At 42.1% G+C, this 17,644-nt stretch overlaps 1 protein-coding gene across 1 annotated transcript in view; it reads right to left on the bottom strand.

Annotated features, from left to right (window-relative positions):
* The window catches only part of BMP5 (bone morphogenetic protein 5), a 246,546-nt gene that overhangs the window by 14,540 nt on the left and 214,362 nt on the right, over nucleotides 1–17,644 (bottom strand). The window contains exon 6 of the mRNA XM_088455931.1: nucleotides 9,394–9,504. Within this exon, the coding sequence (XP_088312057.1) occupies nucleotides 9,394–9,504 (111 nt within the window). The remainder of the gene's footprint in view (nucleotides 1–9,393; nucleotides 9,505–17,644) is intronic.

Genomic DNA, 17,644 nt, shown 5'->3' with positions numbered 1-17,644 from the left:
GAGTAAAAGTGAGGACATAGTATTGGGCCATGATATGATTGTCTACACTCCCCATGCTGTATCTGCTCTGTTGAACTCAGCTCAAACCAGACACGTCTCCTCAGCTAGGTTCACCAAATGGGAACTAGCCCTAATCGCTTCTGCAAATGTTACTGTTAAACATTGCAGTATGCTGAATCCAGCAACATACCTACCATATGTACAACATGATGTACAAAGGGTGGAAGGAGAAGAGTTGCTGGCGGAAGGTGATACGCACGATTGTATGACATATCTGAATCAGACCTTTACTGCTAGACCTGACATACATGACACACCTTTAGAGAATGTGGATGTAACTTTTTATACGGATGGGAGTTGTCATAGACAAACAGACACAGGTGAGTTATGTACAGGTTATGCTGTTGTAAATGACACAGACATCATGGAAGCTAAACCTCTCGGTCCTCCTCACTCGGCCCAGGTGGCAGAGTTAGTAGCACTGACTAGAGCATGTGATCTGGCAGCAGGCAAATCTGCTAACATTTACACTGATTCGAGGTATGCGTTCGGGGTAGTGCATGATTTTGGGGCTCTATGGCGTCTGAGAAATTTTATGACAGCAGCAGGCACACCAGTTGCACACTCCCGACACATAAAACATCTCTTAGAAGCAATCCAACTGCCCAAGGCAGTGGCAGTAATTAAATGTAAAGCCCACACAAGTGAGGATGACCCAGTGTCACTGGGCAACAACAGAGCCGATGAAGCTGCAAAATGGGCAGCAGGATTAAAAATGTTTTCTCCAACTGAAACATTTATGTCATTCCAAACCGTTGACATGCTAAAATTAATTGAGATGCAAAATTTGTGTTCAATTCAGGAAAAATCCATTTGGAAGTCCAAGGGGTGTGGGCAAGAGTCCTCTGGGCTCTGGAGGGATGGACATGGTAAACCAGTAGCCCCCAAGGCATATTACCCCAGCCTGGCTGAGGCAGCACATGGTCTGACTCACCTGGGCAAACAGGGTATGTGCAAGTTGGTGAGGGCATACTGGTGCGCACCAGGTTTTTCTTCACAAGCAGAGAAGATAGCAATGTCCTATCTGACCTGCTTGAGAAAGAACATAGGGAAAGCGATCCCTACCGAACCGTCCCACATTGGACCTTTCCAGGTGATACAAATTGATTTCATCCAATTACCACCCTGCAGGAACCTTAAGTATGTATTAGTGTGCACAGACGTATTTTCGAACTGGGTTGAGGCCTACCCAGCGGCCACTAATACTGCTGCATTTACTGCAAAAAAAATTGTTCAGGAATTTGTATGCAGGTATGGTATCCCTAGAATCATCGAGAGTGATAGGGGTACCCATTTCACAGGTGATGTTTTCCAAAATATGTGTAAGCTGATGGGTATTAATAGCTGACTTCACACCCCCTACCGACCGCAAGCCAGTGCCAAGGTAGAGAGGATGAACGGGACTATTAAAAATAAGCTAAGTAAAATCATGGCAGAGACTGGACTAGGATGGCCAGAAGCATTACCCTTGGTCCTACATAGCATAAGGACCACTCCTAGACCTCCTCTGAATCTGTCCCCATTTGAAATATTGTTCGGTAGACAACCTCATTTGATTATAAGTCCACAGGAAGATCTAAAGGGTAACAACGAGGTAACTGTAAAGTATCTTATATCAATGAGTAGGCAGTAAAAGCAACAGCAGCAGAAACTGAAATTGTTGTCTAATGATATGCCTGAAACTAACTGTCATGATGTTGAACCAGGAGAATATGTAATGATCAGAAATTTCTTGCGTTCAGGTTGTTTGACTGACCGGTGGGAAGGTCCATAGGAGGTGCTGCTGATGAGTACTACATCTTTGAAGGTGGCCGAGAGAGATACCTGGGTCCATTCGACTCACTGCAAAAAGGTCAATCAACCGGTGGAGAAACAAGTCGGAGACAAGGCTGATAGTGTGGACCTGTCACTCGCGAGCTTGTTCCGGGAGGATTGAAAAGGTCGTAGTGAGATACTTGAACCGAGAGAAATTTTGCAGGACTTGTTGTTAAAATGGACAGGCCTGCTGTGTTCATTTTCATATTCTCTTTTAGAGTGTTCACCATTCTGGTCAGTCCAGGGATATCCAGTGTCTGTGATGGGGGACCGATTGAGGAAACGGGAGCTGATGGCAGTGCCGATGGAGTGGAGACAGGAGGAGTGCAATGCCAATCAGGGGAGTGTCTTTCCAATCTTAGTACTGTTATTATTAAAAGAGCTATCATTCCGAATACTCGGGGAAGGTGTGGAGGGTTATCGTCTGAGGATTCCTGTATTTGTGAGCTTTGTGGGTCCCTAGTTGATGAGAACTGTATCCAACGGTGCCAACCAAAATATAATCCGTACTGGGGAGGGTATCCTTTAGAGGATTATCACAGCATGGTAGGCAAAGTGTTAAATCAAACCGATTGCTGGGTGTGTTCACATGTGCCACAGGGACAGCATAATGTAGGGTTGGTGCCATTTCCGCTGAATATCACGGAAATTTTAGAATTGCAAAAAGGGAAAACATTGGATGGAAAATTCCTCTCATCCAAACCACCTCATTTCAAACTCAATCAATTCCAAGTAGATAGATCACTTTTGTGTTTGAACATAACCAACCCCAATAAACCCGGAGGTTGGGAAGTGACTGGGAATAATCAGATGATGACCTTCTCACAAAGAGCTGATAATGAGTCCATAAACTATGATCTGCTACGCTCAATTAAATCAAGTGGGAAATATTTTAGGTACCGGTATACATTGAGTTCCACCAAAGAAATGATTGGTAAAGTACCAGATGGTTATTGTGCTAAAATAATACAACCAGAAACTTGTATATACCAGATGGAAGAGCCTGAGATAGGATTGTTTGCAAGACAAATGTGTTTAATGATAATGATGCATACCATTCCTTATGTTCTCCCTGATAATGTATATTTTATATGTGGAAGAAAAGCGTATAAATGGCTCTCCCCGAGTTCCGATGGTTTGTGTTACCTGGGAAGAGTAGTCCCAGAAGTTATGACCCTCACACATGTTGAAATGCTGAATATACATAAAAACACACCGTCACCATATCACACTCAATATGAACACAGAGGCAAGAGAAATATGATACCTGGTGATATGCATAAAGCCGCTCAGTTAATCAGTGAGACAACTGGCTTCCAAGTTTTAGTCGCCCTGGATCCCACCAGAATTGCGAGGAGTACATTAAATTTTAGAAATATCCAAGAACTTGCTAAATTAATAGATAATATCACCGAGATGTACGATGACACATTCAGGTACACAGGGAGAGAATTGCAAGCGTACAAGAAAGAACTGGTGCAACACAGGCTAGTCACAACGCAAAGTTGCTAAAAAGTAGCACGAACAGCTTTTTTCACAATCTTCCCCAAACACCTACCGACGGTGTTTAGCAGACATAAAATAACTTTGCAACACATTAAAATCACCACAAACATATTTGAGAAGTAGCAAATTAGTGGTGTTTTCCCTGCACTTCATGTTAAACATAGGACAACTCAAAATAGCTATTTAGACGCACAGCCAGCTTTTTAGTGATCTTTCCCAAACCCATACTGGCATGCTCACACACATACACAGAAGCCTTTCCAACTTAGTGCTGGTCGCTAAGTGCCCCACAGACCCTCAAACGCACAACACAATTTAATGTCATTTCTCCCCGCATACACATTTTAAAGCAATGGTCCCGCAGCACGAAAGGAATGATTATTATTTGGTTTAATCGCAATGTCAGCATATGAAGAAATGAATGTTTTCTGTAACTATGGTTTAGTAAATGGCAAATGGACCGTGATTGGTGCCGTACTGATCTACTCTTTTCCCACAGCGTTCCGGTGGCATCGGTGAGGAGATCAGAACATGCGGCTATGAAATATGAATGATAGAGAGAATAACTTCTTGAAATGTTGTATGCCATAGTTTAGACTAGATTTATTATGCAGCGGGAAAGTGGACACAATCAGGCTGTTAGAGGCTGGTTTGAGTCTTTGCACTGACCTGTGAATTGTACCGTAACGGAAGAAGCAAGAAGAGGAACCAATGAGAACCTGCCAACGTATTCTATTGTATTGCTTATCCCAGTACGGGTATATATGCGAGTGCTCTGAAACGAGATGCCAGTCTGCGGTGGTCCTGTTATGCTGTTTCCACGAAGGTTTCATTACTGATGCCGGTATCTGGTCCCAGAGCGCACGCGTATGTATTGACTGTACCTTATGACCTAAATGTTTGTACAATTTAGTTTGCGCTCATTGTTAGATCATAGCGGGGTAACATCTGTACTTTTACCTGAATAATAATCTTTAGCGCGTTGGACCGCTATTCCACTGTCTTAGAGTCTTATTAATGGTATATTTAAAACACAGCGCTAATTAGTGACACCTTATGGTTTTAGGAGGTATAGGCAGGTTTTGTCTTAGAGGTTCTAGGCAGGTGAATCTTAGAGGTTTATAGGCAGGAATGTACTAAAGGTTCAGTTGCACGATTCAACAATATATATATATATTTATATAACAGCTTGTAGCAGGCACTCAATCCCATTCATTAACAACATGCCCGGGTGCCCTCCTTAATGTAATCACAAAAAAGATGTATATGGCACTCTCACAGGACTTATTGAAGCAGCGGTCAGTAATATAGGGCCTGATTCAGCAAGGAACGCAAAGGAGAGAATTCACGCACTCGGCCAATGTTTTCGCACTGAGTCTGCGTATACAGCATACTGGACTTTCGCGAACTAGCCAGTGCGATCGGGTAAGGGTACGCAGTGTGAATGTAGATCCTTCCAATATTGATTGACAGGAATTGCCGTTTGTGAGTGGTTACGGCGGGTGGTTGAGCGAACACAGGTGTGCCTGCACGTTTGTACGCCGTTATAGGGGCGTGCATAATTAAAGCAGTGCAGCGGCATATGCAGCCAGATAACTCGATGCACGCAGGAAGAGGCCAAAATCCTGCATGACAACAGGTCAACCTCTATTGTGCGTATGGTTCCGATGATTCTCAATGTTACCGATGTTTCCGCTGTCTTGCGTACTACTCAGGCTTTGAGTAAAAGGAAGTGGGCAGCATTGTGTAGTGCTGGGCATCTGCATCTTATGCTATGGTTGCCGTGCATATGAATTGATTAGCAAATACACGCAGTGGCCGACAGCGGGCGTTCTCTCCCTTGCTTTCCTTGCTGAATCAAGCCCTCAAACACCTACAGGACACACTCTGCATTGATCAACAGTTCAGTTTTATTCAAACTATCCTGACGTAAGTTTGAATAAAACTGAAACGTTGATCACTGCAGAGCTCATTCTGTAGGTGTCTATATCACTGACCGCTGCTTCAATAAGTCCTGTGAGTGCCACATATAGATAGATAGATAGATAGATAGATAGATAGATAGATAGATAGATAGATAGATAGTTATCTTGAAAAATGCTATACTTTGTTAGCATAAAGCCCTGATTAGGAACAGACACACAGCACAATTGGAATTAATAAAATTAGAGAGAGGTGGTTGTGGTGGGGATTTATAGCAATGGTAGATGAAGATGGGGGTGAGCGCACCCTGGCAACACAATCTTTTATTCGCCTCATTCAATGCTTTCCAGGTTTCCCTCCCTACTAGTTTGCAGACTGAGGGGCTAATGTAATTGAATGTATACCTGTTTGTGGAGTGTGCATGCCCTAGAACTGTATATACAGTACACAAGCATGTGCAATACATACTTGCACCAGGGATGTATCTATAATGGGTGCAGGATGTGTGATGTACATGTGCCACTAGGTCCAAGGGGGGCCCACACCGCGCACCCTGAACCCATATTATCTAATACTTACCTCTCCGAGGTCCCATGTCTGGTGTCTCAGCCCTGCACAAAACGCTGGAAAATGTCCGCCACTGACATTTTTCCCAGTGTTTTGCGCATATGCAGTGAGGAAATCGCTGGGAAAATGGCAGCCACACCATTTTCATGGCGACCTATGCATGCGCAGTAGACTCTGGGCACAGACTAGAGCCCATCTACTGATGCTGTGGTCAACAGTCAGCCTCATCAGTCTGCTGCTGGCCACCGGGAAGAGAGGAGCGGGCCCCAGACGGGGAATGCACACGGGCCCCTCCTCTCTTAATACGCCCCTGACTAGTACGCATTTTGATTGCATCTATGCTTACACCTGAAGATGTGTTACTGGGATGTATTGAGGTGCTCTCACGTAAGACAAAGTTCTGTGACAAGGTTACCCAACTGCGGGCTATGCAGAGTTAGACATAACTGTCAATAGGCCTGTTTCCAGGCCTATTCCCTGGGCAAGCACATTATCAGAAGTAATTACTTCTTCTCCTCCTCATTATTATTATATTACATAGTGCTGTATAACTGTGACAACTCTCCTCATTTGCCAGAGGATATTTCTAAGGGAGTGTATAAGAGTATTGTGCATAATGTAACGTTAGGTTGTCATGCTTTGTTTCTGAAATGTTGGCAGGTGACTTTTACTCTGGGGCAAGAAGCTCTGAACAGGAGAAGGGTAAATGACTATGAAGAGTTAACTAGAGGAGGAACCCTACATTATCATAGATCCCAGGGGCTTATCTACCCATTGGCCAAGATGGCACTCGCCCGGGGGCGCTGGCCGATGAGGGGCAACCTTCCGGCGGTGCCACCTGTGGCCAAGGGGTGGAATCAGACTGGGACTGCCAGTACTGGGGTCCTAGGTATGCCCCTGTATATTACCCATGGCAGATGTCCAGGGCTGGGTGGCCGCTGGAGCTTGCTGACGGCTGCCTGGTATGCACAATTAATGAATAAAGTTTGTTTGTTTTTTTAACACAAGGCACGTGTGACGTCTTGATGTCACGTGCGCGGCCTTGCTACAGTGCGCTGAGGAGCCGGATGCAGCAGGAAGATATGGTAAGAATCTGTGTGGGCTGGCTTGGAAGACCAAAGAAGGATGTCTGGGGAGACAGGCGGGTGGCTGGGGAGACAAGCGGGTGGCTGAGGAGACAAAAGGAGAATGTTGGGGGAGACAGGAGGAGAATGGCTGGAGATAGAAGGAGAATGTTGGGGGAGACAGGAGGAGAATGGCTGGAGACAGAAGCTGAGGAGACAGAAGGAGAATGTCTGGGGAGACAGAAGGAGAATGTTGGGGGAGACAGGAGGAGAATGTCGGGGGAGACAGGAGGAGAATGGCTGGAGACAGAAGCTGAGGAGACAGAAGGATAATGTCAGGGAAAATAGAAATAGGATGGTTGAGGAGACATAAGGGGGTAGCTGGGGAGACAGAAAGAGGATGGCTGGGGAGACTGAAGGAGATGCTGGCTGAAGAAACATGGGGGCTGGCTGGGGAGACATTATAAGTATTTATTGTATAGTGTAATTATTTAGACATTATGGGGGGTTGGGGCGCCAGTCCATCACTTTGCAAGGGGTGCTCGGACCCCTAGATACACCCCTGATAGATCCCTCTCTTCATTAACAATCCCTGAGTTCCATGGTTCTATCCAAGTTTCTCCCAGACTCTACAGCACTCACGACACAGGGGGTAGTTAGTAAACATATGTATGAAATCAAGCCCCAATACCAGGGGACTTTCTAATGAGTTGCCCCTACAAGGGTGTATACCAACATTGTGGGAACTTAAATGTTTTAAAATGACAACACAGGAAAGAGTTGGGAGCTCAGTATTGTGTAACATCTCCTGGGGTATTGAGTTGTGCCTCTTGTTGGCTGGATGATATTACAGGATTGTACAGTGGGGAGAAGTCCAGGACTTGGAGTTGCTAGGCTGCTGGAATAGGGAGCCCTCTCACACTTCTGCAGAACACTGCACTTTGGAGTTTTGTCTCTGGATGGGCATGGACATGAGGTGTGGAGTGCTGCCTCCTCCCAGGAACACTGTGTGGGTAAGATCTAAACTAGGTGATCTCCCTGTTCTCTCACCTGTTCGATCCATGAACCATAATATTATGTTGGGTTACCCAGTCTCTATACCCATGTATTTCAAAATAAAAGAGGAACCCATACAATATGTCACTAAGAGAAAATTCATGCAACATGGTGAAAAGGCCTTGCTCATCAGAGATTTGATTTTAGAAGTGACAAACAAAAGAAACAATCTAAATGGGAATTTAAAAACACATTTTCAAAGTATCAATTTCATAATAAGATACTTTATCCATCTAGAAAGCCGTGAAAGTTTCAGGGAAGCCCGGCCATCTAGGAACCTCCCTCCCATCACAGCTCTCACTGGCTGGGTAACTTCCCCCCAGATTCCCCCCCCCCGGCTCCCAATGCTGGGCACATTAGCTAGTGTTATGGGCCTACAATACTAGGGGGTAAATTTACTAAAGTGAGAGTTTTTAGAAGTGAGTTTTAAAAGTGATGTTGTTCATAGCAACCAATCAGATTTTGCTTAACATTTAAATTGCACCTTCTAGAAGATAATAGCTAGAATCTGATTGGTTGCTATCGGCAACATCACTTTTAAAACTCCCTTCTAAAAACTCTCACTTTAGTAAATTTACCAATAGTAGTACACTCAGGGGCCTATTCATCAACACTAAAATAACGTTTTTAAGGACATTTTCCTTAAATAACGATATTTTGGTATCACAGATATCTCCTTGCTAAGTTCCCCTGCGTTAATTTCCACACTCCCCATACATTAGTATGGGGATGTGGAAATTATGGTATTTATCAAATTCCGAAAATTATCAATTTTTGGAATTTGATGCAGTTACTATTCGCCACTGTGAGGTGGCGAATAGCAGAATCCACTTACCTGTATCAGCGTGTGCAGGTCCCCCGACGAGTCCATCCGGAGCTCTGCTCCGTCCTCAGGCTCCGGAGGCTGGTCTGTCATGTGTGCTCCCCAGCAGAGCACAAGAAAGTTTAGAAAAAGAAAAAAAAAAATTATTTTATTTCTAATCTGTCATGTGGTCTGCTGGGAAACCACATGACAGACCAGCAGGACAGAGCCGGAGGCTGCTGCGCGGACAGGTAAGTCGGGGTGGGGTGGGGTCGGGGGGGGGTACGAAACTTAACGCATCTGTAGGCAGTGCTGCGCATGCGCTGGTTTTACAGATGTAACAGCGCATGCGCAGCACTGTTTCCAGATGCGATAAGGTAGTGTAGGCAGGGAAAAGTATCTATTTCCCGAAAAGCTGTCATCGCAAAAATGACAGCTTTTCGGAATAGATACTTATGGAGAGGTGGAATGATGAATTCCACCTATAATTAGCTAGAACTCCATGAGAGTTCTAAAGCTAATTATCTCCATTGAATTTTTATGTTTAATGAATAGGCCCCTTAGTAAGCTCATACTTATCCAAATATTACATTTACTCACCAGAGTTTGCACTATTGCATGGTTAGTGGCATTCATATGAGCATTGAGTGGAAATGAACATTCTCCGTCACAATAAAAGGCTGCATAACCCTCTGGAGCTATTATCCAATCCTACAACAAAATACAAACAAAGAGAAAAAGATATTTAAGAATGTTTTACAATTATAATCATTTAAAATAACTCTGTTTTCAATAAAAATGTACAATAATGGTGATGACAATGGCACACACAAAAGCATAATATGCCAGGCAGAGTTTAAAAAGAATACAGAGTGTTGATTATGAGATTCCCAAGTTGTTTATTTGTGATATTGTAGAACATGCGTGGGTAAATGTGGTAAACAATTAACAATTTGAAGCTACTTGAACCGTCACTCAAAATAAATTGACACCACATTAATTTTACCACAGTTCGCCCTAGTTTTAGACAGTTATGCTAGCAGCATCAAGTGGCAAGCTCCAGCGCTTAGCTAAATGTGGGTATTAGCAATCATCATTCTGGTATGTGGTATGATACAACAGATGCCAGGTCACACAGTTTGTCTCAAACAAAAATACTCCATCTTAAGTAGAGATGAGCGGGTCCGTTTCTCAGAGAACTGGACCCACCCAAACTTCGTAATACGATGCGAGATCCGAGACCTGCTTGGGGTTTCCCAAATGACTCGGACCTGAAAACAAGGCAAAACATCATCCTCCCGCTTTCGGATTCTCACGGGTTTTTGGATTCTATAAAGCTCCCGGTGATCGACACCATTTTCACTACGGCTGTGGAGAGTGTACTGAGCAGACGTGCTCTGTTCTTCTAGGGTGCAGTCAGTGTTGTGTGTTGTTGTCGGTGACTTGTCACTATTTGTTCAAGGCTGCAGTGTTGTCTGGCTGGGGCTGCAGTACGTAAAATGGGGGTTGCTGCTGTGTTACTCACTGTTGTCCTGTCAATCAAGAGGCAGGGGCTGCAGTACATAAAGGGCTGCTGCTGTGTTGTCTATAAAGGGGCTTGGGCTGCAGTCCATAAAGGGGTGTTGCTGTGTTCTCCTGTCCATCAAGGGGCTATAGGGCTGCCGTTCATAAAGGGATGCTGTGTCATCCAGGGGTGCTTTGTCAATCCAGGAGTGCTCTTCCCCAGTGTAAATAAATTGAAAGTTAACATTTTTTTGTTTTTGTTTTTTTGTGTGTGCTAGGTAGTTACTAGTTAGTAACTAATTACGCTATTATTGTTCAGTGACACTGCCGGCCAGACCGCAGTTTATCATCCACGTATTTGTGACTCTGCAGGTGGCCCATCCGCTGTTCCGCAGGCGTGCTTTGTTGTTCATAAAGAGGCTGCTGTCTCGTCCAGGGGTGCTTTTCCCCAATTTCAAAAAATAAAAGTTAAATAAAATTATAATTTCTTGAAAAATAGAAAAAAATATATTTTTTTCTTTTTTTGTGTGTGTTTGTATGTTAGCAACTTAGCTGCACTGTTATTGTTCGGTTGCATTGCCAGCCAGACAGCAGTTTATCATCTGCGTATTGTGACATAATAAGTCATAGCGCAGTGTGTTATTCTTATTCATAAAAAATCTTGTGACACTGTAAGTGGTAACGCAGTGTAATATTCAACTTTTCATTTCTTTCCTCAATCGTGAATAAATTATTAGTCTACACGCCGACTACAAGACCACAACAAAGTGCTAAATAACATGCGTAATATATAAAACATAATGACATCACTGTAAGTGGCAGCGCAGTGTGTTATTCTTTTCTTATTCATAAAAAAATCTTGTGACACTAAGTGGTAGTGCAGTGTTATTATTTTCTTATTCATAAAAAATCTTGTGACACTGTAAGTGGTAGTGCAGTGGGTTATTCTTTTTTTATTCATAAAAAATATTGTGACACTGTAGGTCTTTGAAACCACAGTGTAACATTTAAAATTGGTACAAATTGACATGTGTGCTGTACCCCACTTCTTTTGTGTTTGTTGCTATGGAGAACGATCAGTTAAGAGGAGAGCAGGAACCACTTACTAGGGCTGGAGCTGCTGCCAGTGCTACCAGTTATGATGCTACTAATCCATCTACATCATCTATTAAAGCTGATGCCCAATGGCATACAGGGCTTAAGTCAGGGCATCTAAAATCAAGAACCAATATTTTACAGTGATAAAAAAAAGCCTTAAAGGGAAAGTTAGCTGCAGAAAGACATAAAATTGGCAATATGTCTTTCACCACACGAAGTGGCAAGGAAAGGCTAAGGCTTGGGCTTTGTTTATGACTGGGGGTTCTGCCTCTTATGATGATGTAAGCACAACTGAACATGCTGACATAGAAATCAAGGATGCTTCTGTGGAAGTGCACCAGGCTGACACTAAAAAGAATGTTGATAATGAGGATGTTGATGATGAGGATGTTGTTTGTGTAAATCAGGCACCAGTGGAAGAAACAGTTGTTGCCCATGATAAGAAAAGACAAAAAAATCCACTTCTTATGTGTGGAATTATTTGTACCCAAATCCAAACAAGAATTGTGAAGCCATCTGTACCCTTTGTAAAGCCAGAGTAACTAGAGGCAGGAACCTTAACCATCTAGGAACCTTCTCCCTATTATGTCATCTGCAGCGCATCCATTCAGTTTTTTGAAAATTCTGAATCTTTGGCTAAAACAGTACAAACAAGTAGTCCAGTGTCAGCTAGTTCCCTTCTCTCTGCTAGATCCAAGCACCTGCCATATTTACCACCAACACCTTCATTAACAATATAAATAATGAAACGATTGGTTTGTTTGGGCCCCCACAAAACAAGCTACCAATTGGCAGCAGACATTGGAATCTGTGCAATTATGTTTTGCGCAATATGTTGTTTAGATTTGTGCATTGTTGTTCTACACCATCATTGAAAAGATAATTTCTTAGAACAATCCCATAAGCACAGCCATAAATAGAGACAGAAATACACCTAGTGACTGATCCCTGTGATATATATGAGTGGGCATCCCTTATTGGATAAGAGAGATACATACTATCTGATAATCTAGAAATCTGGATACATATAATACAGGATACATGCCAATTTTTCACCAGTTCCTAAGGGCTCTATTTATTAACATTATTTTGACTAAAATAAAGTGAAAAAGGGTGTTTTCACACCCTTTTCACATTATTTTAGTATCACCTATAGTTATTACAGGGCAATTGGAGTAGAATTCGTAAAATTCTACTCCAACCCTAAGTATCACTTATTTTTAGTAATCAGATCGCATTTCACATACAGTCAGGTCCATAAATATTGGGACATTGACAGAATTTTCATATTTTGTCCTCTATTCACCAACACAATGGCTTTGAAATGAAACAGACAAGATGTGATTTAACTGCAGACTTTCAGATTTAATTTGAGGGTAATTACATCCAAATAAGGTGAACAGTGTAGGAATTACAACGGTTTCTATATGTGCCTCCCACTTTTTTAAGGGGCCAAAAATAATGGGACAAACTAAACAATCCTAAATCTAACTTTCACTTTTTAATACTTTGTTGCAAATCCTTTGCAGGCAATTACAGCCTGAAGTCTGGAACGCATAGACATCACCAGATGCTTGGTTTCATCCCTGGTGATGCTCTGCCAGGCCTCTACTGCAAATGTCTTCAGTTCCTGCTTGTTCTTGGGGCATTTTCCCTTCAGTTTTGTCTTCATCAAGTGAAATGCATGCTCAATCAGATTCAGGTCAGGGGATTGACTGGGCCATTGCATAACATTCCACTTTTTTGCCTTAAAAAACTCTTTGGTTGCTTTTGCAGTATGCTTCGGGTCATTGTCCATCTGCACTGTGAAGCGCCGTCCAATGAGTTCTGAAGCATTTGACTGAATATGAGCATATAATATTGCCCGAAACACTTCAGAATTCATTCTGCTGCTTTTGTCAGCAGTGACATCATCAATAAATACAAGGGAACCAGTTCCATTGGCAGCCATACATGCCCACACCATGACATTACCACCACCATGCTTCACTGATGAGGTGGTATGTTTTGTATCATGAGCAGTTCCTTTCCTTCTCTTCCCATCACTCTGGTACAAGTTGATCTTTGTCTCATCTGTCCATATGATGTTGTTCCAGAACTGTAATGGCTTTTTTAGATGTTGTTTGCCAAACTCTAATCTGGTCTTCCTGTTTTTATGGCTCACCAATGGATTGCATCTTGTGGTGAACCCTCTATATTCACTCTTGTGAAGTCTTCTCTTGATTGTTGACTTTGACACATATACATCTACCTCCTAAAGAGTGTTCTTGATTTGGCCAACTGTTGTGAAAGGATTTTTCTTCACCAGGGAAATAATTCTTCTGTCATCCACCACAGTTATTTTCCATGGTCTTCTGGGTCTTTTGGTGTTGCTGAGCTCTCCAGTGCGTCTTTCTTTTTAAGAATGTTCCAAACAGTTGATTTGGCCACACCTAATGTTTTTGCTATCTCTCTGATGGGTTTGTTTTGATTTTTCAGCCTAATGATGACTTGCTTCACTGATAGTGACAGCTCTTTGGATCTCATATTGAGAGTTGACAGCAACTGATTCCAAATGCAAATGTCACACCTAGAATCAACTCCAGACCTTTTACCTGCTTAATTGATAATGAAATAACGAGGGAATAGCCCACACCTGTCCATGAAATAGCTTTTGAGTTGATAGTCCCATTACTTTTGGCCCCTTAAAAAGTGGGAGGCACATATTCAAACTGTTGTAATTCCTACACCATTCACCTGATTTGGATGTAATTACCCTCAAATTAAATCTGAAAGTCTGCAGTTAACGCACATCTTGTTTGTTTCATTTCAAAACCATTGTGGTGGTGAATAGAGGCCAAAATCTGAAAATTCTGTCAATGTCCCAATATTTATGGACCTGACTGTAATTGTAATGGGAAATTCCGACCAGAGTTACTAAAAATAAAATGTGAAAAAAAATTGGGGAAAGCCCTGTGATAATAACGCCACCTGGAGGTGGCGTTATCCAGGGTCTCCCCCGGTTACCGGCCTCCTGCCCTGCTCTAATGGGGAGAGCAGAGCTGGGAGCCATTCCCAGTGATCAGCTGTGTGGTCTAAACAGACCGCAAGGTGATTACTGTAAAAAAAATAAAAAAAATTTTTACTTACCTGACAACAGGGACCGGTGATCGGGCCTCCGGTGATGACTCCCCTCCGTTCAGCTGGTCTCCCATAGTGCACTGCTGCCCGGTCATCAGGTGATCAGGCCCCAGTGCAGTATGGGAGATCATCTGACCGGATGAATGGAGAACATCACCGGAGGCCCAGAGCATGCAGGTAAGTGTAACTAAGGGAGAGGGGTCGCAGGGGGGTCCGTGATCACGGGGGCGGGGCTTAGCGCCGGGGGGTAGCAGCGACGACCGGTCGGCGCATGCGCGGGCACTTAATCATGGTATTTTTTGCGAAAATACTGTGATAAGGCTCTGAAGGGGATTTGCAGGGACAGAGCTTTATCGCAAGCTCTGTCCCTGTAAGGGATTTGTAGTAAATCCCTGTGATATTACCTGAATACGCAATGCGAATTCACTCGGTAATATCACACTACAATCTGCATTCAATATGCGGATTGTAGTAAATAGAGCCCTATATCTTAAACAATGTACATATACCATTATACCCTTATCACAAAGTATGAGCAGAGCAGTAGTTGTAATATATAGGGCAATACTGCCCAAACCAGATGTCTGGTAGTGATTGCACTCAATTTTAAGCCTAAATGTTTCATAGTTCATAGAAGCATGATTACTGGACTGTTTAATATAATTATTTAATATTTATATTTTCACCTTTAAGTATTTTCCTTTCCTTATTGTTTTTTTAAAAGATATGAGATTATAAACTGTATATTTTAATTATTATAATCATATCATAAACATATAAAAGATTTCATATTAAGAGTGCCCCAAAAAAGGATTTTTTTTCTCATTTTGCCTGTGCAAAATATTCTTTTTTGAATCTCTGGTTTTTATTCAAGGGAGCACCACCAACACCTATTTTGGTAATATAGAGTGTCTCCTCTAATTATCATAATTTGTGGTACTGTTGGTTTATTTACTGATTTTTTTACCAAGACCTGTGCATGAATCTTTCCCTCAAACCCCCTTTTTTCCCCCATTTGCTACCAATCAACCCTTCCTGCCTTCAACTACATACATACTCCATCTTCCCCAGGCCTCTTGATTAATAAAAACATATGTTTTCTTATGTGCCATTTTGGAAGTTGAACAGCCACGTGTTTGTGCTGCCCACTGTTGCCGCTTAGCTTAGTCAGCCAACTACCTTGGTGCAAATTTTGGGCCTAAATCAGATGAAACAATATTGTGAGCTGTGAGGTGGTCAAAATTGACTGGAAATGAGTTGAAATTAATGTTATTGAGGTTAATAATACTGTAGGAACAAAAAAAGCCCAAATCATGTGATTTTAGCAGTTTTTATAAAAAAAATACAGGCAAAACCAAATCCAGATCCAAAACACGAAGGAGATACAGATCCAAAACCAAAACACAGGGCTCAGCACACTACCTAATCTTAAGGTAAAAAATATATAAGCCACTCTGAGGTTATGTATTTTCCTTACTTAGTTAAAGATCAGATGCCTCTTGTATGATGTGCTACTCAAATATTGCACTAACCACATCTTGACCCCTATTTACTACAATTCACATTTAAAATGCAGTTGTAGTTTGATATTTTCAAACAATTTGCATTGTGAATTTAGGAAATATTACTTGGCTTGCTTGACAGAGCTTGCTATATTACTTGGCCTCCTGCTGAGCTCTGGCCGGTCGCCAGCTCAGTTACATGTCACACTGAGGATGGAGGCAGCACAGGAGCGCTTCTCATCCAACAATATCTGTATATCCTAGGAAGTTTCTGAAAGTCAAACAAATGTACACTTAATAAAATAATCAGATGAAAAGTGCAGAAAGTGCAGAAAGATAGTGCACCAGGAAGGAAACTATAACTCTGCTTAGATAACAGATCTTGCTGCATTCTCTTCTAAAGGGGCCCATACATCAGCAATCACAAATAAAAACCATTCACAGATTCTGTGATTTTTTTTCCCCAATTTAAAAAATCCCCAATTTGTCAATCTGCGCTGAAACATTACAGATATTTTTTAATGAATTGCAGATCATTTTCAGGAAAGACAGATCTGACAATCTTGAAAGTCTCATAATTTTATAATTTTACGTAACGATCTGCAAATCTGCTGATTGTTACTATAAACTACCAATCTACAGCCCCAATTGGTCTGTGAAATCCAACATGTTGGGCAACCTAATTCACCAATTCAAATCACTTTTGGTTGGAATCTGCAATCTGTGGGCCCCATATACATATTTTATACAAACATCTGAAAGACGCAGATTTGCCCCACTTGATTGCTGATGTATGGGGGCCTTTATTCATATTGTTTTAGGCAATAGTTCTTATCTGTGGGATAATCCATAAACGTGATACAACCTCTAAGGGTCACCAATATTAAATGACTGCCGATAGCGCAGGGATAAAATAAAAGAATAAAATAAAAAATGAATAGGTAGAGTAAAAATGTATCATTTATGGAAATACGTATTCATGGGTGAACATATAATATGATCTGAGTAATTTTATGTCACTGTTTTGTTGATTAGCATACAATTGCCTGTCATTATAAGGTGGATATTAAGATGATATGGCCAACACTTAATGTATGATTTTGCCAAAACATAGTAATGTATATTTTGGTAGACTATAAGAAGCCAAACTTTTTTCAAAAGTATACTTACCTGGTGTTCAGTGATAATGATGACAACTACTGGCTCCTGCTTGCTCCTACTGATAGTATGTTGTCAATGGATAGATGGCTGTCTGTCAAAAATACCAAGTCAGCAGGAGTGGGGAGAGTCTTGAAGTTTCTGCCACACTGTCCATGGTCCTGCTATGCATCGATGAGCTGTGGCCACACCTCCTTGTTGGTGTCGGCTGATTCCCCTTGATTCCTCACAATGAAACAGGCTCTACACAGTAGCTGGCTTGAGCTTGGACAAGCTTGGGCTCAATCCAGAACCGCCAGAGAACGAAATAGCATTTAGCGCAATGCTGTTGTCGCAGGTTTCAGATGCAGTCGTAGTCAGGCAAAGATGTTTATTGCTCAATAGTCTTGAAAAAGACTCTTCCCTCAGCTTTAAGGGGGTACAGCATACAGAGATGTTACAGCAGTCTTGATGTTCAAAAGATACACACA

This window comes from Taudactylus pleione, unplaced genomic scaffold (assembly GCF_031769625.1).
Source record: "Taudactylus pleione unplaced genomic scaffold, aTauple2 ptg000678l, whole genome shotgun sequence".
Taxonomy (NCBI): domain Eukaryota; kingdom Metazoa; phylum Chordata; class Amphibia; order Anura; family Myobatrachidae; genus Taudactylus; species Taudactylus pleione.
Note: the sequence above shows the minus strand (reverse complement) of the source record. Positions and strands in the feature narration are given on the sequence as shown.